Here is a 20,331-nt window from a genome sequence, read left to right as displayed (position 1 = left end):
CAAACAGAGGAAACTCCTACACCAAGACCTCATTTCACTAACACATTTTTTTGTTTTCAGTTTCCAATGAAAACTTCTTTGCTAATTCAATGCCATTGTACATAAAATTTATGAAAAATATTCAGGTTCTGGTGTAGGAGGTTCTTCTGTTCATGTGTTGCTTTCATTGATAAATGAATAAAGAAACTGCTTTGGGCTTGATAGGGCAGAACTTAGGTAGGCAGAGAAGACAGAACTGAATGTTGGGAAGAAGGGCAGAGTGAGAGATGCCATGGATCTTCTGCCTGAGACAGACACTGGTTAGAATCTTGCCGGTAAGCCACAGTCAGTGGCAATACACAGATTAATAGAAATGGGCTAAATTAAGATGTAAGAAATAGCCAATAAGAAACTAGAGCTAATGGGCCAAGCAGTGTTTTAATGAACACAGTTTCTATGTGGTTATTTCAGGTGTAAGCTAGCTGAGCGGCCAGGACAAATAAGCGCACTGCTCTCCTTCCAACAAGGTTCTATTAGCCTAGTAAATGCTTGGGTTTATCAATTTATAGCAGGTCTGATACTCCAACATCCAGTAAAATAAATTGTTAAATTCCTAGGGAAAGAAACAGTGAGAACATGATTGTGAAATCACATACATGCATGTGCCTTTGGGTGCTCAGAATTCGAAACAGGGAATCAGTGGAGATAACTTAGAAAACCCAAATTTATTTTGCTTTAAAGATGGATAACATCAATTACTTGCTAGAAGGGATAAGTTGGAGACAAGTGACTAACACTGTCACAAATCATGCAGGGGATAGCACTGTGGGAACCCAAAAGAAGAGGGCAATAAATCCAATATACTTAGAGGAACTGCCTGAGAATTTCATGTACCAAATCTCAGAAAAAGAAATAGCCACTATGAATAGTCCTATGTAAGACAGAACAACTGAAAGGAATTAATATCGCTTGATATCATGATATCACTCAATCAATATTTAAAGGAATTAATAGAACATAAAACTCTAAAGTTCCCTCCCTTCCTCCCTCCCCTCTATACCTCTCTCTCTCTCTCTCTCTCTCTCTCTCTCTCTCTCTCTCTCTCACACACACACACACACACACACACACACACACACACACACACGTACATAATTAGAATTGGAAACTTTCTCCAGTGGAAGTCTTGTATACATTTTCTGGAAAACTTTTTTCTTGGTATACAGGTGGTGCCAAAGGTTGAAGTAACATGGGAGTTGCTGCTGCAGACACAGCAGGATTTGGTGGTAGAATTACAACAACCTGTGAAATAAATCAAAATACATTGAGCCATCCAGAATATCCAGATCTTCCTATTCCTTACCCCATAATGTCACCCTTACCAGTATCTACATTGTCACTACTGAATTGAATCACACCTCAGCCTTCTTGGTGTCTTAAGCACCGCTTGGAACAAGGTTTGTACACATAGGACACTCATTCTATTGCAGAGGTTGACCAGAGAACTTGATATCTGCAGCTGCATCTTGGAGCATCCATTTTCTTTTCCATTTTAAATGGCTTACTGAAACAAGGTGTTATGGAAAATGAGAATGGCGCTCTTTCAAAGTAGTTTACTCCTGCTGACAGCATCACATCCAGACTCCGGTGTGACAACCGTGAACAAAGTTCTGCACACATGACAGTGACCCAGAATGGCAGAAGCATCAAGAGACTTGGGAAAATCCTATCCTTCACAAGCTCAAGTGATGTGGGGCAGTGCAGCATGAAGAAGATGTGCATACTGAAGCATCACATGCCCCTCGGCCACTGCTGTGGTGGACTAACAGGAAATGATCAGGAACAGCACTACTCAGCTCTAGGGAGCAATTGCTGGGTTGTACTGGCTACTTTCTCTACTTGAGAATTTGAATCTTAGAGCCTCTCCAGGCATATCTCATGGTCTCCTTTCTGGTCTTTTTTTCCTCTTAAGTGTGTCACTTTCTTATCTCTATGTGACCTTCTTCCACCACAGTCCTCGAGAACATCTGCTGCAGTCCTTGGAGAAACACAATGACCAGATGTGCACAAGCTGGAAGTTTCTGATAAACAACAACCTGGTCAACTCCCTGAGCACACATTATGCAGGACAATAGGGCCTAGAAAGGAGGAATCAGAGTGGAAAAGATGGGGCTGAATTTGATCAAAGCATACAAGATGCAGTCATGATATTTTCAAACAAGAAAAAAGATTAACATGTGAAAGAAGTCTGAACACAGAAGAAGGCTAGAAACTCTTCTTCAGCTGGGTTTCATCTTAGGACAGAGCACACTAGGTGGGGCTAATTGGCAATGGATCCATGGGATACAAACAAAAAGGAGGGTTTAAAACAGTCCTGTAAAGGATGCTACATTCTGTGGCTGGATACCTTTCAGGTTCTTTCTACAGCCCACAAGCACACTTCCGTCCTTAGAAATGCTTTTCTTAGCAAATGGTCTCTCTTTCCGTTTCTAAGCTTGAGTCCCTGGAACAGTCTTTGCTTTGTAAAACCAGGATCTGGAATTGGGTAACCTCTGAACTCAGATCTGTGGCTTGGCAATCCTAAGCATGTTTTCCCAGAGTCCCCGGTTTTCTCAGTCTTTCTCTCCATCTCCCTCTCTCTGAAGGCTGAAGGAATTTCCACCTGTCTGTCCCTCAAACTGTCAGGAAAGTGCTCTTGAGCTTCCTTCCTAGTCTGGGTTTAAACTCTTTTATTAATGAAACTAAGAACCCCAAAGGCAGCCTCCGTTCCCTGGTAACACAGCGTTTTAAGTCTGAGCAGAGGACCTAGCTGACCTGTTGATAGTCTTGACTTGCGGGAGCCAAGAGCAATGAAGATGTGTCTTTGTAAGCTGTTAGATTTGTGAGACTGATTACTAGAGCAATAGAAACCTACTAAACACCATCCAACAAGGACTGCTACTCACCTCACTGGTGTTACAACAGGTTGCTTTACATCCAAAGGCAGAGGTGGACACAGCAATACAGAATTCTAGCACATTTAAAATGAATATCAAAAAATCTATACCCTAAAAATAGATTCATACAAAGGAATGTGAATAGCAAGTAGAGATTATAAGTTTGAAATATGCCCCCCACCACTACCATGCCAAAAAAGGAAAGACCCTGGCCAGGGGTTTGGAAATCTGGCTTTTGATATTGCTCAACCCTTAGACAATTTTCTGGCCTCTTGAATACCATTTCTTTTATCACTTTTTTTACTAATAATAATTATCAGAAACACTAGAGCCTGCTAAATTCTGGTGCTAGAAATTTCACACACAGAAAACAATAATATTATTTCACTTTTGAAGGGAAGAGACTTTCAGGTTGGCTTTCTAACCAAACCCTGTGGGGAGATCCTAGTTCGCAGTGGGAACAAAAGTTGTTTTTCAGATAATATAGGCGACTATCCTGGTCTCTGTGGGCTGTCCAAGTTACCATAGCGTCTTCACAAGTAGAAGCAAGGTGCAGAAGAATCAAAGTCTAAGAAACTGTAGTACTTGCCTTGAAAAAGAGGACAGAATGATGAGTCAAGGAATGTAGGCAGAAGATGGAAACACAAAAGCCGAGAAAATTACCTTTCCCTATGTCTCCCAGGAAGAATAACAGTCCTGTCAACATTTTGATTTTATGTAACTGAGATTCATTTTAAACTTCTATCATCCTGTAATACATCTGGATTATGTGCCAATTTGGCAGCAATTGTCACAAGTATGATAAATAATTACAGTGTTAAATACCATATCTGTTAGTATTCAGTGCACTTGGCTTTGTCTGACTCTTCAGCAAGCCACAGGATTAAAATGGAGGAACAAAAGTATCATGTTTCTTCTGAATTTTCTTGTCTTGAACTGGTTTTGAAATTTCTCTTGCCTGGAATTGTTGTGTTTGAATATTCTGTCTCTTTCTTTCATTGATCAGAAATGCTCCCTCTACTGTAGATTAGTCAACAGATCAGAACCTTGGCATGTGAGAGATACTGATTCAGCAGACTCTGAGAATAGTTGCATGTTGTGTGATGAAATATTCCTAGCTCCTGCCTCAACAGATCCAGTAGCCTCTGTGTCTCAGGCATTGTGACTGGCACAGTGGAAAATAACAAGTAGAAGAGATGGTAGCCTTGTCCTCAGAAATGTGACCATCTAGATAGGCAGATTAAGAGTTTCTTTGAGTGTCAGAGAGTAAAGAAGTCAGGTCTATATGCCTCATATTCTTCCTTACAAATATTTGATCACTTTCATATAATTTATAAACAGTCTCACATAATAAAATTTAATTTACATAACAAGTAGAGGCTGGGCTGGTAGCTCACAACTGTAATCCCAACACTGAGAAGAGATGGTGTTTTTTAATCTGTGGGAATCCCAGACTATATAGCAAGATTCACATCTCCAGAAATATCAAACAAACATACAAACTGAAAACAGCAACATAAACAAGACAAAGTACTATGTGTATATAAGTTTATAATATACTACTTTAAGCTATAGGAATTATTATTATTTAGATTATTTTTAATGGTCATTGGTAATTCCATATGGCTTGTTCTTTTGCACAGAAAGCTCACTTTTTAAAACCTGTCTTGTAAGCTAAACAATATATCTTTACTCTTAGAGGTTTGGAACCTCCAACTATTAGGAACTTGGTTTTATTTTGGGTCTGTCTGGGATACCAACTCAAGATGACATGACATATGGGCCCCTATGTCTCTGCACTAGCCACTTTAGTGGTTTTCCTTTACTTAGTTATAGACAGAAGGGAAATAATTCACTGTCACCTGACCCCTAAACAAATAACTGTTCTACTTCCCAGTCATTCACAGCTCCCCAAAGAGATTTTACAGCCTCGATTACTGCCTTTGCAAGAGACAGTGAACCATTATCTCCACAGTGGCAGCTCATCAGCAAAGGAAATACTCACCACAGCAATTCTAAGACTTGTGAAATGGAAACTACTAAGTATAACGAAGAAACCAATTATACTTGTTGCTGCAGCCACCACAGAGCTAATGGTATTAAAACTTAGACTGGTGGTGACCTAAAAAGGAAGGGAAATAAGTTAATTCAATAGCATCTTTGGTGTAGCACCAACAATATTTGAACTGCAATATGATTTTATTAATACATTTCATCCTCTTTCTGCCAAAAGCAGAATCTGTGTCTTTCCTTATGGTATCTTTACTTCCATTCCTTTGAGAAAGTGAAAGCATTACGCCATTTTCCTAAGATGAAATCCCCTGTCCCCCTGAGATGACACTCAAGGGCACAACATGCTCTTCAAATTTTGTAGTGAAAATTTCAGTCTTTGACACATTGTCTGGAAGGCCTTGCCTATCATTTCTCACCACACTCTTCAAACATCTGACTGTTTTCCTTGTATAAATGTTGATAATCGCTCACGGTATGTCCCTCTGGCATATTTCCCCCTATGCTGCAGCTTTGGTTTCACAATTCTCTTCTCATGGTTCAATAAAACTTTATTATGAGAAGTAAAACTACTCAGGAAACTGAAAGCTTGCTGTGTCTCTAACATGAGAATCGAAACAGAACAGAACCCAGCTCTGCTGACTTTCTCGCAGGGTTTAGGTAGGTTATCTCAGTATAGTGAGAGGGACTTAGAAAATTGCTAGCCTGAGAGGTAACAGAATGAACTCGCACACGTGCTGTCTGAGTCATGCTCTTTGTTCCTCTGCCATTACAAAATCCCAATCATATATAAATCCACTCATTAACAACTTGTTAGTAATAAAAAACTGCAGGGGATATTCTCAGGAACGAAGGCATTCCTTGAAGATATGCAGCAAAACTTTTCATCTAGTTTGTAGCTGAGCACAGCTGCAGCTATGGGGAGGTGCCTGCCCTCTCTTATAGGGGCTGCTACAGCTTACCAAAGGCAGAAAACGAAACCATTGAGAGATCTAAGGAAAAGGCAAAGAATACATGCATTATTTTACATTTCTCAAGTGTGATTAATAATATCTGAATGTGGTTTTCAATAACCAGCATTTTTATTCACCTAAATCTTAAGATCTAAACATAAACAGTTATTCTATTGCATCAAAAGCTGGTACAAAGTGTTAATTTCTACTTTGAATGGGAACAGAGAGATGCTGGTGAAGAGAATTTAGGACCACATGGGTCCTATTGATCTCTCAAAGGACTATGATATAACAAGAACAGACACCTGCAATACCGACCTTAATTGTCGTAAATCTTCAAAGGACTATGCTCTAACAAGACCAGACACCTGCAAATCTGTTCTATAAAGTTCCTCCTGTGATCACCCCTCAAGGGCTTCCATCTGGCCAAATCATATTGCCAGAGAGTTAATTACAAAGAACAGGCTTCTGGTTTTTTGGTTCTTTTTTATTGCAGTCTGGGACAAAAGGTTGGACCGTCATATTTTATTTGCTAGAATTATAGTTTGGGGGAAAAGTTATCCTACTAACAACACAGGAAGATTGTGCCCAACATATGAGGCATACACTGCTTGAGAGTCCCAAAGCTGAGTTAGAGGGGAGCATCTTATCACACAAGAGAATCTGCAGTTAGAGACAGCAGCTACTCAAAGGTAATATTTTTCACAGGCCATGCCTGTGTGAATTGAACCTCCATTATATGTGTAAATCTCTGGTGGATTTGTATTCTAAATATCAGCTGATCTACTGTGTAACCTTGCAGATCTCATGACATGAGGTACATGTTATGGTTAAAGCTGGTTAAATATGCTAAGAAGGTAGACAGGAGCACAGGTAAAGAAGGGTCACTTGGTCATGGTCCAGAAGTTGATCCCTATTGCAGGAAGGGAAATTCAACTGCAGCTTTTAGCAAGTGAGTGCTGAACTCTTGGTTGTTGCCTTTTATCAGATTTTGACAGAAATCCCATTGTTACCATCTTTTTAACATCATTTATTATTTTATGTGTACATGTATTTTGTGTACATGTATTTTGTCTACATGTATGTACATGCCTGGCACCCACGAAAGTCAGAAGAACGCTTTATATTCCCTGGAATTGGATGTCTGAAAGTCATTATGTGAAAATCTGAATCAAATCTGGGTCCTCTGCAAGAGCAATAAGTGTTCTTAATCACTTAGCTATCTCTACAGCCTCTATAATATTTTTTTAAAAAAATTGTTATTTTAGATACATTTATAGAAACCATTTTAACCTGTCACTTAATAATGTTATTGCCACTGCAAATATTTGGTGTCATTGTCATGAGCAGGATCTGAAGCTTCAAGGTTCACTTGTCTAACTTCACTTCTCCATCTTCACCAGGACCAAGATTCTCTCCACAATGGTGTGCCTGGACACACCATCCACTCAGATATGATGAGACCTGGTAGCTCAGCTATACCTTTGAAAGTCAAATTCTTTTTAAAAGGCAGAGCCTTGGCCTTAGGAAAATAGAACCAACCTCTTTTATATATTAGCAGAATGCATACTTGATGAAATCATTCTCATTTAATGGCAAAATAAAAGAAAATAATTACCAGGACTTCTGTAGTTCTCATTCCTGCTGCAATTGACAAGGATCCTGAGATTATGAACTGATCATAAGAGGAAAAATTCAAGTTAACAATTTTTAAATAGCCATTATAAATCATAGCATACTAAAACTTCTATATCAACTGGGTCTACTAAAAATGGTCAATGATCTTAAAAACAGTGCAGTTGTCACAATACCTCCCCTACCCACTAGAACTGGGGGGTAAAATGAGTCATTGGAAGAATCATCAAGGTTTTTTTTTAATTTTGCAACTGTCATCCCCAAAAAATTGTTTAAGATCAATGAAGGCTAAAACTCCCCAATCCTTATATTAAGATTTTGCACACATGGCCTGAAACTGAAGAAGACACCCAAGCAAAATCAGACCAGAAATTATTCTTGTTGAAAATATATTGAAAGCTGTCAATAAAATAATGACAAAAATTACACTAGAATGCTGTACCTATTTGAGTCCCGCAATTTGGCAATTATTTTCTATTTCTTCTAAATGACTGCTATCAACGTGACTAATTGACCTCTTTAAACTATTAAGTTAAATATACGGATGTCTGCATTTGCTTCCAAACTTGGCTTAGAAGATTTAAAAGTTAATAGCAGCATCACCACTATCACAAAATTGAAATGAAAATCAAGATACACATATAAGTTGAGAATATGGCTCTCAGCCAATTGCTTCCCATGCAGGTCTGAGCCCTTAGGTTCAATTCGCCATCAAGAACTATAGGAGTTGGTTTCAAAGATAGCATTTAATAGAAAATAAAGATGGAAGAAGAAAACATTGGTGGGTAGACATGAGAGATTCTGAGTCCTCATTCATGGGCTGAATATGCCTTGGGTATGCTAACCTTTCCTAGTCTCGTTTTCTTCATTTATACAATGACAATGAACGCAAATATTTCAAAAGTTGTAGTGATTAATTGAAGTGGAACATTACATACAAAACAGTTAGCAATATTCCTAGATTACAATGCAATGAAAATTCTTATTGGTGTTATGGGTGCTATTACTACTATTATCATAATCATTGATACTATTATTGATATGTCAAATGTTATGTAACTTTGAAAAGTATTGAAGCCTGTGGTATTTCTCAAATCTTAAACATCTATTGTAAATAGGAAGGGAAAACTAAGGTACCAGGTCATCAAATTCTCTAAATTTCTCAATCTCAAGTTTATCAATAAATTGAACCCTTATTTTTTAATGGAATTCTCATTGTAAAATAACCAAGTTTTTGCATTTTACTTTCCACTTGTCATCTCATAATATATTGGTAAGAAAATGTTTGATATTTTATACTAAATTGACACTCTGAACTCTATAGAACTTTCTTAAATTTTATTATAGCAGAAATTTTTAACTTTTAAAATTTCTTCTTCAATTTTTTGATTAGTTACTTTCTTCAAAATTTGGAACCGAATTTACCTAGGTTTTCTATTCTCTTAAGCATTGACTGAGAGTTGATCAGCCCGGCACTGCTAACCCCCTGCTCAGCTTTGCCTCCTCTGCATTGCTAACAAGACCTTCATTTCCTTCATTCTTTCATGAGCTTCAGAGTTCAGTGATCCCTTCCAGCTAGAGGAGTCAATCTCAATTTCCGCAACTGAAAGATGCAAGTACATTATCCTTGGATTAAGATTAGACTGGTAAACTGTTTGTGAACAGTGAAAGAGATATATCACTATGTCAAATTACTCTGTCATCAAGATGTGATGACATCCTTGTACAGCCAAATAACCACCACTAGGAATGACTAGCCTCTGAACTCTTGAGGAAATTAGTTGTGACAATGCTTAAGTAATCCTTGTGGGAGTACATGAGTACACGCTGACACAGTATCCTAAATATTGTATTAAAAAACAGTTAACCTAGTTTATGTGAAGGGTAAATTGGTATTGCAACATAACAAGGAAAAAACTGAAAAAAAATAGATATACTGTTTCAAACTTATGGCCTACTTCAAAGAGTAAAGAGAGGATTCCCCATAAGGTTAGTGGAGTCACAACAGAGTGTTAATATCTCCAGTTACATAAGATGATATGCTACTCACCACAATTGAACCCCAAACTGGGGCATACATGTGCACTGAAAGTGCTGAGTACATATATTTTATTTCAGTCATCATTATTAAACCCAAAGTGAGGTTTATGAGAGCAATCAGAACTTGGACAACCTAGACACAGAAAAGTGAAACATTATCCACCACAAAAAGGATGTCTATACTAAGTGTTATCAAACCACTAAGTTGCTTTCATAGATTAATCAATAAAGAAACTACTTGGCCTGAAAGGACAGAACTTAGGTAGGTGGAGAAGACAGAACTGAATTCTGGGAGAAAGAAGGGCAGAGACAGAGAGACGCCATGAAGCTCCTTCCTGAAACTGACGCTGGTTAGAATCTTTCTCAGTAAACCACAACCTCATGGTGTTACACAGATTGGTAGAAATGGGTTAAATCAAGATGTGAGAGTTAGCCAAGAAGAGGCTAGAGATAATGTGCCAGGCAGTGATTTAGTTAATACAATCTCTGTGTGATTATTTCAGGTGTAAACTAGTCAGGTGGAGGGATGCAACCCGTTCTTCCTGTTACACTTTAATTTGTGGAAACACCCAAAAAGGACAAGAAATTAATCCAAAGGAAAAATAAAAATAGAGTGAAAATCACTAGAATTCGAAACAGGGAATCAATGGAGAAAACTTAGAAAACCCAGATTTATTTACCTTTAAAGATGGATATGATCAATTACTTGCTAGAAGGGATAACTGGGAGACAAGTGACTAACTCTGTCACAAATCATGCAGGGGATAGCACTCTGGGAACCCAAAAGAAGAGGCCAGCAAATCCAATATACTTATTAGAATTGCCTGAGAATATCATGTACCAAATCTCAGAAAAAGAAATAGCCACTATGAATAGTCCTATATAAGACAGAACAACTGAAAAGAATTAATATCGCTTGATATCATGATATCTCTTAATCAATATTTAAAGGAATTAATAGAACACAAATCTCTAAGCTTAGAGCTCACAGCACGGGGAGTGTGTGTCTTGCTTTCTCCTTCAGAGCTACTGTGAATGTAAAACTGCTCTCAGAAAAATGTACAGCTCAATAAAAGCAATAAAAGAGGTAAAATTGTGACCCAGCCAAAAGAGCTCTTAAAACTGTTCCCAGGCCTCCTGGAGTGCAGCAAGCAGAACAAGGCTGCAGAAGTCTCCTGATGATAACAATAAAAAGACTGACAATTTTTCAATATTTACAAGAATTAGAACAGTGAAGTGGAAAAGAAAGTGTGTGCCTGAGGCAGCTACCCAGTGGTTGGAAGGTTGGGCAGTGAGTATCTTCTGCATTTAGTGACCTTTAACCTGCTTAGGATGTAATTCCTTGAAGTTCTCTCTCTTTTTTTAGGTACACTCTTCTGCAGACAGAAGAGTATGGAAAAGAGGGGATTTCTCCTCATCTGCCCAGCAGGGGAAGAAAAAGCACTAGAAACATCTGAGAACAGTATGGGTTTCCCCGCCGCTGGGCAGGCCTGAGACTGGAGCTCAGCAGCTTGTGTGGGTTTCTGTGTGCACTGAGCTGGATGGTGTCATCTTGGATAATACACAACCTAGAACGTACCTGAAGTTTCTATATTTTAAACATAATTAAATTGAAAATCTGATGTGGCAGAATAACGTATCCGTTTTCAAATGATAGATTTGAAAATCAAATGCTAGTGACCATCGGATGTGTTGAGAGACCATGAAGTTAGTGGGACAGAGTACTTGTGTTAGATTTTTTTTATTTGTTAATCATTTAGATATTTACAAAATCATTCTCCCCTCAGATCCAGAAATGTCTTACCCCGAGGACTTTGGGTTCCCCCTTCAAGAATTTCTCTGCATTCTCTTTCCATAGTTGTAACCTTACAACAGACCTCTCTGAAGGCAGAGCACCTCCAGGGGCCACCTCTATGGCAGTCTTTTCTGGTCCTTGCGTGGTTGCCATGGCAACAGAAACAGTGCTGAAATAAAAATGAAATTCTGGATGAACTCCTGGAAATGACTCAGGGCCAGCTTCCTGCTTGTGGGTAAATTCTGACCTAAATCCTCCCATATTATCACAAAGAGTTTAGCATAGATAAACTACAAAAATGGCTTTAATCTCTTGGTAAGAGAAGCTCGTCTGTTTCTATTTTCCTAGCCTTATTTTTGAGTGCTCATAATTTTTTTTAGATAGCCAAGGCTGTTTTGGACATCATTTTCAAATAGATTATTGAAGCCTTTGTACAAGCTGAATTTATTTTCATTGACTTCATTTTCCCAGCTCACTCTCTGCTCCACCTCAGCAAAGAATCCAACACTCTTCTCACAAGGTCTCCGGATTTCATCAGATACAACTACCCCCTGCTGTATACTACTCACTCTGCAATGCAAGAGAGGATTCAGCCTGCCTTTGGTACTTCCTTTTCGTGCTCCAGAAGGCAAAGGTGTTCTAAGGAAACCTTAACTGTAGAGAAGTCCTCTCCAATGCAGTTTATTCTCTATTTACAAAGGGCCTCTGCCATGCCTCTCAGAAATCCCTTCAGATCTCTGTGGTTTACTGAGTTCCTTGGATGTCTGTTAATATTCCCCTCATGAGTCAATTACTAACGAGGAAGAATAAAGAGGGGAATCTAAAGGGTGAGCTTCTCTTTTGTCAAATAGAAAATACACACACACACACAGCCTAAATATCAAGTTTGTTGGTAATTGATGGTGGTCAAGAAATAAAGTTTGAGCAGGGAAAAGCCTGGCCTAAGACCCGATAATCTGGAGTCTACTTCTAGCTCTTTCATTAAGATGTGAATTTCTGGCTCGTAACTGCCTCTGGGTTACCGTGACTGCACCTTTAAAGAGCGCATTGGGCACAATTGTTCCAAGCTTCTTTCTGATCTTCATACTGCTGAAAGTTTGCCCTGTGTCTTCCGGTAAACATCTGCATCAACAGCTTCAGCTCATGGCCTGTGTGTCCCCTAAATGAAGCCAGAGAGGCTTGGAGACCTAGTCCAGGGCACAGTCCATCTCGGGAGCAGACTAAGCTTATCTGGCTGGGCGCTCAGGCTCCATCCTCTGCATCTCCACTAAGTCTGCATGGAACGGATATTGTCTTAGCTGATGGATTGTCGAGACAATATTTAGGAGACGGAGATGAATATCATGGGAGAAGATTATTAAACGTGTGCAAAATTATCAGTCAACAATTTAAGGTGTGGCTTTTGTCTTTCTTTTCCTTTCCTTTTTAAATGTTATTATTTTATTGTTGAGGACGCCATACTTGAGTATTGTATTTACATCATTTACACCCCACCCTCTCTACTGTTCAACTTTTCCCATGATCCCCACACCCTTTAATATTTATGACCTCTTCTTCTTTATTATTGTTATATATGCATGTGATTGTATAGAATATATCAATATGCAATATGAATATATATATATATATATATATATATATATATATAAACATACAACCTGTGAGGTCCATTTAGTGTTTCTCGTATGTTTATTGTTTGGTGATAACCTCCTGGGATTGGATAGCCCATCTGGGAGTTCACTGTTAGAGAAGACTGGTTCTGCCTCTCTAAACAGTCAGAATTTGTCTAGACTTTTTCATCTAGGGGTGAATATGACAAGATATTTTCAAGGGTACGAGACTGGCACTTGTATCTTGGGGGTAGCCAAGCACTGTGTAAATGGCCTTACAGAATATTCAATAGGAGGAAATTAATGTCTGCTACTGTTAAACCTAGCCACCTGCCTGCTGAGGTCATAGACCCTGGAGGAGAAAATATTGCTGCCAACTTGGTTTTTAAATGAATTCTCCTCTTCAAGGAGCTGCAGAAGAAGGACTGTCAAATACTGAGGAAGTTTTATTCATTCCTCTTACTACCAAAATGTAGAAGTAGACCCAAAGTTGGAGATGAAATCTAGAAACTTGAGATTAATTTAGCTCTCTGATCTCCATTTCCTGACATATGGTTCAGAACTTTGTATACCATCAGGTGGCTACATCCCTCACATCCACCATCCTTGGACCAGCACCTAGAACTCTGCCTACAGACAGTCATGTGTACATGGACACAGCCAGTCACATACCCATCCAGAGAAGCCCGCCTGAAAGAGACAAGCAGGCCTCCATGCTCATCTTTGGTGGGCATGCCTTTAGAGAAGTGGTGTACAAGAAAAAGTGATCAGCTTCACTTGCCTCCTCTGTGTAACTGACACTTCCATAGACAGACTCTGCGTGATTTGGCTGAGAGGTAAATGAGTCTGATATCTGGCATCTCAGCTGTGACCTCATACCAGCAAAGCTGCATGGGGGAGGCCTCTGTCTGCCCAGCAACGACTGTAGGCCGGGAGTGCTTTTTCTGATACACCGCTGAAGGTTAGACTTCAGGAAAACATTTCATTTATTCAGTCACTCAGCTGGAATTTACTCTCTGGTTCCAGAGATTTTTCGAGATGCTAGGGTCAGAGTGACTTGCAAAAATAATTAATTCTAGACCTCTTAAGGAAGACAAGTAAGAAAATAAGACACATGTTGCTCATTGGAGTAAGTTTTCCTGACTAGAAATCCTCTAACTCAGCCCCATATCTGAAGCTTCTCACCATTTTCCAATAATTCATTTTTATTACAACAAAGTGATTGAAAAAAGTTTATGTTTGCAAATTTTTGAAGAAAGTGTGGGGCATTTTAAATGGAATAAAATGTATCATTCTTCCATCACTTCAATTTTAATTGGCAAATAATAACGCTATACATATATGGGAGGATATTGTGTTTTGCTATCTCTGGAATGACTGTATGAGGATAAATAAAGCTTCCCTCATCTTACATTCTAGTCCTTTGATTTTAATGAGAGTTTTGAAAGACCTAACATTTTAATGTTTAAACATATTTTGTTTGGGAAACGTTGACCAGGCTACACCACGTGTCTCTAGGCATCTTCCCTTATGTCACTGAAACCTTATGTTTGTTGGGGAAGTGTTCTTCATTTCACAACTCCAAGGCTTCTGGCCACCATAGTTTGACTTCTTTCTCTCCTCTGAATTTACTTTGTTTGAGTTTCCGTGTAAGGGCATGTGCTCCTGGGAAGTTAGTTTTTTTTGTGCCCAGCTGATTTCCCTTGGCATGGGGTACAGATGCACTGAGGATACGGTTTAGCCTAAAATAGTAATTTAGTCCTATTACTAAAGTTTAAGATGGTAAGTTGTAGACATGATGCCCATGTGCATATCTTATAGTAGAAATGACTGTCAGGTCCTCCAGAGAAGCTAAGTGAAAAGGAGAACTCAAGGAGGTGAGGGATGCATGGTTCTCCCTGGGAAGGGGAAATAGAATAGGTTTTGCAGATGAGCTGGGTTCAGATGAAGGTGAGAACAGGAAGGATGGGGGTGTAGAGAGAAAATACTGGGAGAGATGGCTGGAATTGGAAGACATTGGTGTGGGGGGCAATGTGGAACTACAAGGGTAACCCTAGCAAAGACTTCTAGGAATGGTGGATACCGAGCTGAACCAGCCATCTTCTGTAATCAGCCAAGGCTTCCAGTGGTGGAGCTAGAACACCAACCCAGCTACAAAACCTTTATTCTACAATCTACCCTGCCTGCAAGATGTTCTGGGGTGATGGTGGCACAGAAACTGTGAGAGGGGCCAACCAATGACTGGTCCATGAGGCCCCCATGCTGAAATGGATCCAACACCTGACCTTGCCCGAATGGCCAGGAACCAGAGGCTAGTGACTCAGAGACCAAGAGGAGAACAAAACATGACTGGCAAAGTAAAAAAAAAAAAAGGCAATAAATTGACTTGTCCAGTCATCATCAAAGAATTTTCATCCAGAAACTGATGGGAACAGCCAAACATTAGGGAGAGCTCAGGGGATCTCATGGAAGAGGAGGAAGGATCATAGAAGCCATATGTTCTGGAGGACACCACCAGAACACTGCCCAAAGAATCAACTAAGTAGGGCTCATAGGGGCTCACAGAGAATGAAGCAATATTCAGGGAGCCTGTATAATTCTGAGCTAGGTCCTCTGTAGATATGTTATGGTTGTGTAGCTGGGTGGAAGTGGAGGTGTCTATGGCTCTTTTGTCTGCTTTTGGGACCCTTTTCCTCCTACTGGGTTGCCTCATCCCTCCTTGATATGAGGATTTGTGCTAGCTTTGCTGTAACTTGTTACGTCATGTTCAGCAAATATCTTGGAAAGGCTGCTCTTTTCTGAGGGGAAACTGAGAAGGAGTGGATCCGGGAGAGAGGGAGGTGTGGAGCTGAACTGGGAAGAGTGAAGGGAGGGGAAATTAGTCAGGATATACTGTCTGAGAGAAGAATAAATCTGAAAAAAGAAAAGAAGTAAATGACTGACAGACCCTCACATCACCTGGACCTGATGGTATATGCCTATAATACCAGCTATTTGGAAGGCTTAACCCTCACAAGTTCAAGGCTTGCTTGGACTAGAAAGTAAATATAAGGCCAGCCTGGACAACTCAGCGAGATCCTGATTCAAAATAAAGCTAAAATAAAGGCTGAAGATACAACTTAGGAGTAAAGTGCTTGCTTTCCCTGTTTGAGGCCCTAGGTTCAATCTCCAATACAAAATCACCATATAAAAATTAATAAATCACTGCAGAAAGTACTATATATGACATGACTGTTTATATGTTCCTTATTAAGAATGTTTAGCAACACAAAATATATCACTAGTGATACGATATATTCCAGATACAAGAATCGATTTTTATGCTGGAGGTTGAACAGTTAGCAAAATGTGTTGTTCATATTGGTTGTTGATTCTGAAAGTGTCTGATGGTAACACAGTATCTTTAAGCAGTTCTGTAACAGGAGCAATATGTCAAGTTTCTCAGTAGAAGGAGCAAGAGAGTCTCTGCGACAGCAAGGGGCATCATGTCCTTCCTAGTGTGGGCACAGACCCACAGCATGCACATTCCAGGCCTGCATCCCTAAGTTTACAACACAGACACTTTCTGACCAAGAAAAGTAGATGCTCACCCACATGACGTGCTTTTCCCATTGGCCAACCTCAGGAAACCTAGGCACAGGCAGCCTCCTGTGGCTGTGTGCCTTTTCTTTCTATAAACTTCATGCATCCTGAAGAACGTTGCCCCAACTTGGACCTGAACTTCACAGCACATTAGTGGTGGGACCGTTGCTGACTTTCCACTCTCTGTCTACACTTAGGAAACTGTTGAGTTATTTGTTGGTTAACTGCAAATTCATTCCAGTCTGGACAAAGCAACAAATTTCTATCAGGTGATTAAATCATACTTTCTCCAGGAAATGATCCCATTCCAAATTTGTCCTTCCCTAAGGATGAACTCAAATCTAAGATGCCATGTAGAATTTCTGTTACTCTTTTATTATTTATAGCTCAAGATATTAAATGTACCCTAATACATCTATTGTAGGTTTTCTGATTGACCCAGGACACCACAAAGCTCTTCCTCCTCCTTCTCCTTTTCCTCTTTCTTTTCCTCCTCCTCCTCTTTCTTTTCCTCCTCCTGTGTTTTTACATGTTTGTGTGGGAGTGAACATGTGTGGGTGGATACAACTGTGTGTGAAATTGGAGGCCAGAGATCAATGTTGGGCATCTTCATCAGTTATCTATCTTCTATTTTCGGGCAGTTTAGCTCAACAGACCTGGAGCTCACCTATTTAACCACACTGGCTGGAAGATAAGCTCCAGAGAATCCCTTTCCAGTCCTGTGGTGTAGGCACGTGCCACTGGGCATGGATATTTTATACGGGTTCTGGAGAGCTGAACCCAAGTCCTCCTGCTTGTGAAGCAGGCACTTAGCCGACTGAGGCCCCTTCCCAGCCCCTGATGAAGCACTGTCAACTGATCCCACCAAGAGAAATTCTGGGTTGGAAGAACCCCAGCAGAAAAGATGCTTATTTCGTCATAACGTGATAGTGCTTAAATATTAAATATTTTAGAACACGAGGGGACATATTTATGTTCTAGACTATGAAAAGCAAAAAAGGAAGAAGCAAAAGATCATATAAAAACATGAGATTATATTATCTGGCCAAATAAATTATGACTAAGAAAGGAAGAGAAGCAAGAGAGATAATGCTGTTTTTCAAAGTGGTTCCTCTTTTGGAGTAATCTACAAGGACACCTTCTTCACATCAGAAGTGAAATCATCTTCAGCATCATTATAGTTAATATACAGGACCAGATCAAGGTGTAAAAGTTGGATAGACACTGTGCAACTCCAGAAATATATGGGGCATTTCTACAGAGACATGGAGAAAAGCTACCTTGAGGCAATTGCTCGTCATTTCCGTCTTCTCGTCACACCTCCTCAATGCTGCTCAGAGACCATTTCCCCCAAAGGAACAGACATCTACTTCCTGCCTGAGGTCCCATGACACCCCGAATTTCTCTCTCTTATGCGGTGAGGGGTAGCAAAGGAGTAGCTATATAGATCAGCAACAAGAAGTTAGAAAAGGGATCCCCTCAAGATCCAAGTCTCTTGTCAACCCTAAAATGGCTCCCTTAATGTAGATCTCTTCTTCCCTGTTCCTATATTTGCCCTTCCTCCATCTCCACCCTCCCACTCCCCCAAGCTCTCTCCAGTTTTTCCTTTCTCCCTTCTCTCTCCTCCTTTCCCCTTCCCCTACCCTCACCCCTACCCCCATCCCCATGCTCCCAACTTTTGCTCAGCCATCTTGTTTCCTTCCAATTTCCAGGAGGATCTATTTGGGTTTTTATTTCGGCTTTTTTTGGGGGGGGGTTCACCTTGTTATTTGGCTTCTCTAGGCTTGTGAACTATAGGCATAATGTCCTTTGTTTATGGCTAGAGTCTACTAATGAGTGAGTACATACCAGGTGTCCACGGGGGTGTCCCCAGCTAGGTCCTTGGGCAGCAGAGCAGAGGGTGCCTGAACTGGCCTTGCCTCACTGTCACACTGATGCTTATCTCGAATATCACCATAGAATCTTCGTCCAGCTATGGATGGAGATAGAGACAGAGACCCTCATCAGAGCAACGGACTGACCTCCCAAGGTCCAGTTGAAGAGCAGAAGGAGGGAGAATATAAGCAAGGAAGTCTGGACCCTGAAGGGCTGGTCCAACCACTGAGGCAGTGTGTCTGTTCTAATGGGAGCTCACCAAATCCAGCTGGACTGGGACTGAATGAGCATGCGATCAAACTGAACTCTCTGAATGTGGTTGACACTGGGGGCTGACTGAGAAGCCATTGATAAAGGCACTAAGACTTGTTTCCTCTGCATGTACTGGCTTTTTAGGACCCTACTCTATTTGGATGCAAAGCTTCCTAGTCCTGGATGTAGCAGGGGAGGGCCTTGGACTTCCCACAGGGCAGGGTTCCCTGCCCTCTCTTAAGGAGGGAGGGGGAAGGTGGAGAGTGAGTGGGGGAGCAGAAGAAGAATGGGAGGAGGGAAGGAAGTATAAATTTTTGAGTGGAAAAAAGAAAAACAAGGAAAAGAAAAAAGGAAAAAAGAAGTTAGAAAAGAATTATCTAAAATTCTCATCTCAGTCTTTTTTTGAAGGCAGATGGACTTTTCTTAGTCCATATTCTACCACACACTAAAGAGGCTGCATGAGTGGGCTGGTATTTCCCATAATAGTTTGGTCAACATTCTAGTTGCAGTTTATAGTATACAATTATATGATCCAGGAGAGATTGGTCATTAAAAAAAATAGGAAAAATGCATGCAATGAAAATCCACTTGTCCTTGAGCAGAGGGAGGGGGCAAACTTTGCCAGAAGCATGAGTTGTTTCTGCCACTGCTGCTGTGGGTACCCAGTTGCCTCGATGTTTCTCAAACAAATGTGGTCACGTTTAGTGGTTGCTGCAATTTCCTCAGACAGGTAGGAGCAACCGCTTATTGATTTCCTATATTTTTATTGTCTTGGGCTGATCTAAAGGTCACCAACTTTTCCTTATGTTGTCTTCCTTTGGTGCATGGTATTTAGATATACAAGGAGTTTACATCCCTATTTTGCTTATTTGACATTCCCAGGAATTTCTTAATTAATGTCTTGATGTCCTTCACCATCCTGAGCCTTATCTCGTCAAGTGTTATCTCCATGACACTCTGTTCTCTCATTGTGCAATTCACATCTTTTTAAAAAAATGACTAATCTCTCTCCAGAGCTTTGACAGCCCATGCACTCATTAGTTATCCTCTTCATATTCCCTTCTTATTTTGATTTTCTGTCATTAACACACTGCATCTGACCTGTCTTTCAACTCAACTGCTCAATCTTGACGTGGTTCATAGATTCCTTAGAGAATGAAGTCTGGAGGAAACACACCATTAACCTTAAAATTAGAGGGACAGGGCCCATTCACACAGGACCAAAGATACCATCTTGGAAGAAGACTGGACTCGAGGAGTGTAATGGAGACTGAGAGACCCAGAGAAAAGGAATTCACAGTTCCTTGAGGGCTTTCCCTTCAGAATAGTATAAGACACAGTGTAATGGAGACTCAGGGATCCGGTGTTAAAGTGTGCACAGTTCTTCGTAGGCTCTTCCTACAGGAATACTATGAGGCCCACAGGCAGATCCTTTCTCTTTACCTTTAAGAAAATAAAAGAAATCTATTCTGAAAAAAAAAAGCAAGTAACCTGAAGGCATCGTTGCAAATCTACTTTATCTGAGAAAGAAAATCAAAGGAAAGGGATGGAGTGAGTTTTGAGGCCATCAATACAGCTGATGGAGAGGCAACGTTTTTGAGAAGGCTCCAAACCTAAGTTCCTTAATTGTACCTGCCTAAGACTCCTTTACCTCCACATACCTT

The 20,331-nt window shown here is 40.2% G+C and overlaps 1 protein-coding gene across 2 annotated transcripts; it reads right to left on the bottom strand.

The window, feature by feature from the left end:
• Positions 1-1,045: 1,045 nt before the first annotated feature.
• Positions 1,046-18,607, bottom strand: LOC148121402 (membrane-spanning 4-domains subfamily A member 4D-like). Of its 2 annotated transcripts, XM_087907620.1 has the most exons (7): positions 18,389-18,607; positions 11,358-11,517; positions 9,564-9,686; positions 7,497-7,553; positions 4,921-5,037; positions 2,925-3,026; positions 1,046-1,281 (listed from the first exon to the last, which is right to left on the bottom strand). In XM_087907620.1, the coding sequence occupies exons 2-7, from the start codon at positions 11,499-11,501 to the stop codon at positions 1,135-1,137; spliced, it is 690 nt and encodes a 229-aa protein (XP_087763746.1). In that variant the 5' UTR covers positions 11,502-11,517; positions 18,389-18,607; the 3' UTR covers positions 1,046-1,134. The 2 variants fall into 2 exon arrangements, with proteins under 2 accessions (XP_087763746.1, XP_087763745.1); XM_087907619.1 differs by lacking the exon at positions 9,564-9,686 and having other exon boundaries at positions 18,389-18,598.
• Between the last annotated feature and the right edge of the window lie 1,724 nt (positions 18,608-20,331).

The sequence above is a fragment of the Myodes glareolus genome, chromosome 7 (genome assembly GCF_982192425.1).
Source record: "Myodes glareolus chromosome 7, mMyoGla1.1, whole genome shotgun sequence".
NCBI classification, from domain to species: domain Eukaryota; kingdom Metazoa; phylum Chordata; class Mammalia; order Rodentia; family Cricetidae; genus Myodes; species Myodes glareolus.
The sequence above is the reverse complement of the archived record's forward strand: the minus strand, read 5'-3'. Positions and strand labels throughout refer to the sequence as shown.